Here is a 9,418-nt window from a genome sequence, read left to right as displayed (position 1 = left end):
GGGGGGGGGGGCACAACAGCGGCAATTAAAGTTTAAAAGTGTCAACAAATGCTACTACTACTGTCACAAACTGGATGAATGTGAAGTATTTTGTTAAAGGAGGATGAAAGCGTAATTAAGGAGCACTATTGGAGTGACTTTGATGGTTATCGGATTTAGGATTAATTCATTTGGANAGAAAAGCCCGGTTTGGACACTTTACGGGCAGAAGAAACATTTCCTATTGAAGAAAGAATTATAAATGTCTGTCTTTTTATGCCTTTAATAGCTACTAACTTGAATTGTTATTCAAATGAATTAATCAATTATTTGTTATATTTTATTGTAATGTAGAGACAAGGCTTTTAGTGACAATCATGTATTGTTTTACAATTATATGTAAAAAAAAATTAAAGAAAAAAAAAAAAAGTCTAAATATGATATTTGACCGAAAATCATCTGAGGCCTGGCGCACCCCCCAGGTTGGGAACCACTGGTGTAGATAATGCAAAAGCCACCGACAAACGCATATTGGGTTTGAGATCTGGAACATGTGAAATCTGATTAGACAATGACATAATGACTCAGCAATAGGCCATGTAGAAAGATCATTAGCTCTCAGGCGAGGACATGGATGTGAGACAAGATGAGGCCTCCCTTCTGCAAAGTCCTCCAAGAAGTGTTGGCATGTATGAAGAGGCTGTCGTTTTGGTCAAATAAGCAGAGTTTTAGAGATTCAAGAGACATTGACACTTTAATATTGCAATTCATAAATCACTGAGAATAGTCACACATCATTTAAACGGCTATATTCATTCAAACTAATCCAATGGCAGGGAACCCCATATTGTTATCAGGATAACCAGTGACCGATCATAAGAAGCAAACAACTAAACAATGACAAAATGTGCACAGACTGTTCTCCATCTGCCTCGAAAGAACGTTTTCATAGAGATGTGAGTGTGAGAGCAATCTGGCGTGATGACTGTATGAAGAAAGCATCGTGGCACAGACAAGACAAGAGTGAGTGGCTCTCTGCTTAAAAGCTGCCACAGCCTGCTGGAGAAAGTTTGGAGCGTCATTAAGCCGTTAAACCTGCCGAGTCCTTAAGTCATCACGTCACCAACCGCAGCCTCTTCTGAGGGCTCGAGGAAAGAGTGGAAAGATACTGTCCTGAACTCAGATACCTTTAAGCTGTTAAAGTCACTGAAGTATTCTTTCGCTTCTTATAACCTAAACATCTCGTGTCGACATGGAACATCATATCACACTGAGATTGTTCTCTTGTTTATTGATTCTAATGTTGATTACATTTTTAATTCAGTAACAATTTAAAAGCAGGCGCACATTTAAATGATATTTTTCCTTCAAAGTCTCAATGTACACACACTGTTTTGGCCAGCAGATTATTACATTTTTGTAAATAAGCAACTCAGTACAAGTGAGGCACTAAGCATGACATCACCATTTGTTTTAAGAAAACTTTACAACCTGTAAAAAAAAGAGGTAATAAAAAAGGTGTAATATATTCTATTTTGAGAAACTAAGAAACTATTTATATTTATACTACTCATGATCACATAACATTTGTGAAATTACAACTTTTACCAAATTATGAATATCCCAAGCTGTAAGCGGGTATATTCACTTCACTTAAAGCCAAGTTATTATCTGCAACATTCCTTTAAATATCTTTGCTTGTATTAGTTCTGCACAGACATTTCTTCCTGCTAAGTTCACCTGCAGGCAGGTTCTGAAAACAACATGGTAAAATACCTGGGCGCAGAAAACTGTTATCGAGGCTGACTTTGTGTCACAGATGCTTGAGCTATAAATATGAGTGGAGCTGAGAAGGAATTAATACCTTTACAGTTTGCAGGCCAGTGTATGCCAGTGATCCTTAATTACGCTTGTAAAAAAAGGCATCTTAACAACACTCACACACAATTTACATGGAACTGCTTTTAAAAGCATACATTTCAACTTTTACATGGTAAGTGGAACACTCACAAAAAGCAGTGGGTATGCTGGAGTGCATGGATGAGAGAGTTTGTAAAGCTGAGTAGGCTAATCAATCTAAATTATTTATTGCACTGCTTTGGTTTGGTAAAAACTCTAGGTCCTCCGCCTTGAGGGAACCCCTGTGCCAACGGTGTGTTAGGGTTCAGTGTGCCATTTCCTTTTTTCTTGCAAGTCTACACAGACAAACACACTAGTACTATCTGTGAGGAAGTGTACTTTTATTTAGTGCCATGGCATTTTTGGCCTCCTAGCTAAAGAATGTGCATGTATTGATTATATGAGTGCGTGTTTTTTTTTTTTACCCTTCTCCCTTGTACTCAAACTCTAATAAAGCTGGCTAGGCATAACAAGAGGTTCCTGTGTGGGCAGCTCTGAAAGGATCACTCGTCCGCCTGCCAAAGAGGACAGCGGCCCTTTGATCTAGGCAGCCTTCTGTACATGTGCATGTGTATGTGTATGTGTGCATGTTTGAGTGTCTAGCAGGGCAAAGTGAGTTCTCTCAGCTGGCCACTGCAGAGTCTATACACTCAAACCATGACCTGAACCCTTCAAAGTTAAACTGGCCTCTGCATTGTCCAAAGGATCTAGCCAAATGCACCATGGCAACACTTTGAATTAACAGCCTCATCACATCATTCTCCTGCTGCATACTGAGAACCTCTCCTGTCATTCTTATTAAAAGATGTAGGATACTACTTACCGGTTACTCATGTACTTAATATCTAGGTCATATAGTAATAAAAGCAAACAGTGCTCCTATTGAGCAACTAAAGAATAAAACAGTTTAGATACTGGACTTCCTGTATCAAAGGCCACTTTGCATGCACAGGCGTGCAGACAAAAAGGCCCTTAGTGTGACTGAGGTCTACAGTTGTGGCAGCTGCGCCCGAGAGTCAGCCAGCAAGTCAGCTGAGACTGGGACTGTCTCCACTATCTAGGCAGGACTACCATTCAAAGCCAGAGCAACATGTGTGTCTGTGCGGTATCCCCTCGCACACCCCTCCCCAACACCCTTGCTCCACTTCCTCCTCAGCAGACGTGCCTGACATTCTAGACGAGCCAGCGTACATTCCTCACATGCCTCCATCGTGTAAGGAGAGGGCAGAAGATCAGACCAGATAAGTCACAAGTCAGCAATGCTTTCTCTTTACAGTGCATTCATCTGTGTGTGTGTGTGTGTGTGTGTGGGGGGGGCTGGTGAGTGAGCTCAGGTGACCACAGTTAAGCTGTCTCACATGGGATGTGGAGGCGTTGCCATGAGAAGGGCATCAGGTCGACAATTGCCCGCCTTTATTGGCTGTTGCTGCTGCCGTTTGAGCTCAGCTGACTGCACATGCTCATGTAGGATTCATTAGTTTTCCCTTAAATTGCACATCCATCTATAAGAGCTCTAGTCTGCCATATGATGCAATCTAAATGAAAATCATTCTACCTGAAGCAAGTTAGTATTCAAAAGCACGAAAGGGCACAATGCACATGTGACTGCGAAAGTGAAAAGGGGCATATGTGGCCATTTTCGTGTTCATATTAAGTATCTCTGGTTCAACAGCCTCTTTGGACAGGAAGCTAGAGAGTGTTATAGCCTCTCTTTTACATAATTCAGCCCCAACAACAAGTTTCTCACCAACTGTCCTCAGCAGACACTAGTTTCCCTCTCCCCATATCACATCCCCAAGCAGCAACAGCAATAGCAGTAATAGCTGGAGGCAGTGGCGTACTGAAGAAAAGGGCTTCCTGAGCTTTGGAGGAGCACGTTAACCCAGCTTGGCAGGCAGTTAGTTAGTGTGACAGTAGCCATGCTAGATGCCAATAGGACAGGCACTGCGCAGCATCTCAATGACCAGAATTCACTGGGTACACAGAGAGGGTTTATGGTCCTCCCAGCCATACCGCTCCCACCCCTACTCTCCATCCAACCACAAAGGCATTCAGCCTTTTCATTAGGATGATAATGGGGCAAAAGCCGGAAAGGGCCCCATGTCTGAGCACCATAAGTTGTGGTGATGGCTTTGTGATGATGTCATGCGTGTCGATGGGAGCACAGTGTTCTGCTATGGTCCGACAATGACAGTCCGGGACAGACGAAACAAAAAATACACTTGAAATGTAAAGTTAGCCCCTGAGGCAAGGTCAATCTGGTAGATCTTGGAATATGACCTCGCTCTGACCCATTCATGCCACAGCAAAGTTAAGTCATCACTGAGAAGTGCACTTAGGATAACACACTTTTAATAATAACCATTGAAATGCTGTTGCCGTTATTAGCAAAGATCTTGTACAGCACTCACTTTGCCTGAAAGCATTCAATGTGTGTAAAACAAAATCACAAATATGTATACCTGCTGTTTGCAGTCCATCAGGAATTTAAAACATTGAGGCTTTGGAATAATGCCACTAACTTTGTGCACCCAACACTCGGTCAGTGATCAAATAAAGAAGAACATGCTCTGTCCTCCTAGTAAAAGAAATGACGAGCAAGAAACTAAATACACTGCTGCTCTACTCTATAATACACCTGCATGTTTGCACCTGCCTCATTTTGTGATAGAGGCTGCCAACCTGTTACAATCAACAATAAGGATCTGCAGTCCAAACTACGTAGTGTGCAACAGAGGAGGCAAGTCCCAGAATGAGTAGAAACCTGATCATGAGAGAATGTGATCTGAACGCATCATTTCACTTACCTGCATAGAAACGTAACAAGGAGCCAATTTCAGTGTTAAGCCCTTCCTCTTGAACTCTCCACGGGTCCTTAAATCCAAGCTTAAAGAGAAAGTCATTCTGGATCTGCAGAGGCCTCTCATCTGGGCTAAGCCTCCTGACAGCCTCACCATGCAGCTGAACATACAGTGTGGGGCAGGGATCAGAGCAACCTCCATTGTGGTCTGCTGTCAGCCCTGATTTCACATCACCTTGGCCACAGTCTTGGATATCAGGTGTATTACCTGTAGAACAGGCTCTTGACAATGAGCCGGCACTACTGCTGGGTGGCAGGCTGCCCAGACGGTGGGGGTTTAGTCTGCTATCTGGTCCCACATTGTTAGCCATGTCGTTTAAATGTCCAATGTTGCACTGAGTGTAGTTGGCAGTGACAGCACTGATTCCATTCGTGTGATGCTGCGAGATGGGGTCCATGCTTGTGCTCGACGCAGGACAGTCGAGGTCCAGTTCGTCTGAGGAGCTGCCGTACATGTCGTGGCCCTCTGTTGCACTATCAAACGAGGGGCTGAGGATGGATGCCTCTGTGCCCAGCACCATGTCATCGCTGAGGGAGTCCCTGTGCTCGCTGAGCCGGGCCCCGGAGCTCAGGTCATCAAAAGCACTGCTCTCCACATCAGAGCCAGAATTTAATCCATAGCTGTCTAAACAGTTCCTGTGCTCCGAGTCATCATCATTGGGGGTATCCATGTTGGAGTTAGAATTTAAATCTGACAGTGAACAGGCTATGTTGTCTTGTGACTCTGACTCCGGGCTGAAAAGTTTCCCATCAACGTCCTGTTGCTTTTGCCTCTCGTTTGCATTCTCCATGAGCAGCAGTCTCAACCTGTCACTTGGATGGCCCCTTAACTGAGTGGATTCATGGGGAGTCAGGTGGTTGCATTTTATACTTAAGTCTTCGTTCACCTTGCATGGGTCATCGTTATAATCATACTTCACATTGCAGTTGCCATTTTGGTCAGTCTTAGGGTTATCTTTACAAAAAATGCGCATGACAGAGCTCGACTTACTGCAGAGTTTACTCAGACGTAGCGCGACCTCGCCGGCTGTGGTGTCCATAGTGCAAAGAACCGGCCTGGGATATGAGGGCGTCAGTCGGTCGTGGACGTGTATGGAGCCCCGGTGGAGATCTGCTCTCACCCACTCGCGATCGGAGGGCTGCAGCTGCATGTTCTGTCGGTGTTTCAGCAGAGTCTTCCGATCCAGACTCCGAGTGTGTAGAGACGCAGAGGAAAGGGCCGAGTTCATCTTGGCGCCGCAGGCGGCGGTGACAGCTGAGGTGGCGGTGGCTGCAGCTGCGGCGGAGAGGTTCCTCTTCAAGCGTCTCCGTCTCAACAGGAGGGAGCTGGAGTTGTTGGATGAGCCCCGGCCATTAGACGCTACAGTTCGCTTTGACGCACTAGACCCCGCTGAAGTGGCGGAATGAGAAACGCTATTCCCGTTCTTTGCCTCAATGCGGGAGGGTGCCAAATGTCCACCGCCATCATCCGCTGGAGTCCCCCGGGCGACAGACAGTCCGCTGGGCTTCTTCATTAACTTGGTCGCGCCTCTATCCGACGCACCATCCTCAGCGATAGTCTGCACACTTTCCATCTCTGCCAATGAAAAGTCCCCCTCTCTAAATAAATAACGGTGCGCACTTGGTTACACCTACGTCTACATTTAAAAGCCGTAAAAAGCGTGCCCACCGTGGTAAATATCCGCCGACTGGGCGGTGTTGCTGACTTATTCCACTAGTAGTCATTCACTTCTTGCCTTCCTTTCTCCGTCGGAGTCTCCTCCGCTGCTCCAAACAAACATTTTACCGATGAAATTCGCTTGGAAGAGGCTGGGCGCGCGGGGACAGATCAGGGCGGAGACGTGACTGTGCGTCCCATTTGGACCGAAATACAGTGCTGGAATATGAAATGAACGTCGGCCGACCTCCTACGCAAATACTGACTGATATATATTCATGAGGAGGACACAAGATGGGGTCGCTAACAACAACGCAGTGCATTGTGGGAAGTGTATTGAGCCAGAAAGCGCCCTGCTGTCGCAGCTGCAGGGAAGACATTATGTAATGACTTCATTTCCCATGAAGCTTTTCTTTAGTTTCAGTCAAGTGAGGCGGTGAACAGACGAGGGGCGTAAACATAGCTCGTATAAAGTGTTTGGTGTGCAGCTTCCGAAGTGCGTCCTCTTATCTGCTGTAGTGTTATCTTGGTGTGAAGGAAGCTAAACTAGCATACCGCTAGTAGCCTGATCAAGTTAAGCTACTGCATACGCTGCGGAAACGTATCAGCAGTCAACTGTTGCGTCGTTGACCTCATTTATCTGTGTTACGTCCGTTAGAAGTTACACACAATGGGTTGTTCATTAACTTTAATACAATTATGATGCATCGCAATGTGCAACATCGCTATAGGTTTATTTATCTGACACTAGTGGTGACGAGGCAAATAACTTCAGCACCATCTCATCAGGACGCCATTTCACAAGGCCATACAGCCCCTCGGTGTACATGCTTTTATTCTATTGTGTTTCTCGCCATCTAGTGGAGCAAACCGCAAAGCTTGACCTTTTTCCTGTTGAGGACGCAACGACCCTGGTCTTTTTCAGGTCAATCTTTTCTAATTTAGTTTTAGCCAAAGGGGTAATAGCCTACTATTATAAGACTTGCAAATCCAAAAATAATTCGTCAAATGCACTCTGGCTTTGGTGCAAATGCTGCAACTTATTCAGATACAGCTCAGAACAAAATTAAGAGACCACTGCTGCATTATCAGTTTCTCTGGTTTTACTATCTATTTGTTTGAGTAAAATGAAAATGTATTTTATTGTATTCCATAAACTACTGACAGTATTTCTCTGTGTTAGAAATTAAACAGACACTGCAATGGAATTGCTGCCCTATGTAGAGATTGCGATTTAAGAAACATGTGGACTGGTCTCTTAATTGTTTCCGGACCTGTAGGGGAGAAGGGGGTAAATTGAACCACCCCTTGTACCCAGGCAACGCCTTATAGTTGTAATCAAGTGACCATAAATTATGCAAGCTCCACCCATTTCTCATTGCCTGTGAAAGAGAGATACTCATTGTGGTCTGGTAAGTAAACATTTTTACAAAAAAACGTTTTTTGCTTGTCAAAGTAAATGTTCTAGATGTCAGCTATATAGGCTGTCATGTCAAAAAAAAAGTATCCAGGTTTAAACACATATTGTATATGTTGTGTTGGCAGCGTATTAAACCATGTGAATCATTAAGCTAAAGATGACTGAATTTTAATGCTAGGCTATTTTTTTCTAAAATGGTGGCTTTGGGGTAAAGTGAACCATGGGCAGGGGTGCCGCCAGGGATTTTGGGCCCCGTGAAAAGATATCAAATTGGGGCCCCCCCATCACCAGGCCCAGGCCACGCCAACCAAGCAAAATTGCTAACCACACCTCCAGAACCCAACCCACTCATTTATGCTTTAAATAACTCCACCTGTACAGGCTTGCATCTATCTTGTAGTCCAATACTAACCGCACAATATTTACTGACACTGAGCTGTGAAAATATAACACTGTGCAGNATGTATAAAATTGTATCACCATTTGTATGATTACTTTTCCTTTTAACATGTTAAAAAAAAATCAATCAATTCAATCGAAATTTATATTAAAAATATTTGAAAAACTAAGCTTGCATTTGGTTTGTTATTTATTTTGTATAGTTACCTTTAAGATGTGTTGTAGGTATGCCCAGGTTTGAACAGGTATGCCCAGGTTTGATACAGTGGTTCAATTTACCCCCTGACCTGGATCAACTTACCCCTAACCCGGGGGCAACTTACCGCTAACCCGGGGCAAGCTTTTAAAGTAATATTTTCATTGTCCTTGATCAAATATTAATTATTATCATTGCCATTGATAGGAGACATCCTGAATTATAGGTGTTTTTTCATTTTTACTATGTGTCATTTCTCCTTGCTTAGAGGACAGCATAACAAAAAAATGGCTCAACTTACCCCACTCTCCCCTATGTGAATGAGTATTTATCTTCAAGTCATAACCTGTTAGAACAAGGAGTGATGACACCTTGTCAACCATTTGATGCATGCAGGCTTTCAATATAGCCTACTTGTCCTACCTAAATGCGCATTTGTTCCAATTTCAAACCTAATTCCGCCTCAGTAGTTGCATGTGAATTTAGCATAAAGTTATTAAGGGAAAAAGGTGGAATTTGACTCGTCGAATGCCTGCAGAAAATGTATTGGACCCATTACATATTTTTCTTCCCAGTTCACATAATTGAAAGTGCTCATTTGAGATTGAAGAGGTTTTATATTTCTTGTAGCCTAATCATGGAGATGCAAAAAGTATACAGAAAGTGACACATTAAAGAATAGGTTTAGTTTTGCAAGGCTGTCTCAAACAATATTCACATCCTCGTATGCACTTATTTTGCTTGCTCATTACATTTAATTGAGTAGATGCGTTTTTGTTTTACAAGGCAACTAACATTAAGTGCACTTAACCATGAATATACCAATGCAGAACAGCAACAATCTTGCGAGTTCATTCGCTTTAAATAAGCGAAACCATTTTAAGTACCAGTGAATTGGCTTTTTCTAATACACTTCAAATTTACAATTGCATGGATTGATTATTTTTTTCAATACAAACTTAACAATCGTTAGGCTATCCTATCCTCTGAAAGATGGTAATATGGAAC

The 9,418-nt window shown here is 43.3% G+C and overlaps 1 protein-coding gene across 1 annotated transcript in view; it reads right to left on the bottom strand.

Annotated features, from left to right (window-relative positions):
- LOC104962716 (PH domain leucine-rich repeat-containing protein phosphatase 1-like) overlaps positions 1 to 6,693 on the bottom strand; it is a 27,002-nt gene extending 20,309 nt beyond the window's left edge. The window contains exon 1 of the mRNA XM_010791209.1: positions 4,686 to 6,693. Within this exon, the coding sequence (XP_010789511.1) occupies positions 4,686 to 6,312 (1,627 nt within the window). The 5' untranslated portion in view covers positions 6,313 to 6,693. The remainder of the gene's footprint in view (positions 1 to 4,685) is intronic.
- Positions 6,694 to 9,418: the final 2,725 nt, after the last annotated feature.

Source organism: Notothenia coriiceps, unplaced genomic scaffold (genome assembly GCF_000735185.1).
Source record: "Notothenia coriiceps isolate Sejong01 unplaced genomic scaffold, NC01 NC01_scaffold00035289, whole genome shotgun sequence".
In the NCBI taxonomy this organism is placed as follows: domain Eukaryota; kingdom Metazoa; phylum Chordata; class Actinopteri; order Perciformes; family Nototheniidae; genus Notothenia; species Notothenia coriiceps.
Note: the sequence above shows the minus strand (reverse complement) of the source record. Positions and strands in the feature narration are given on the sequence as shown.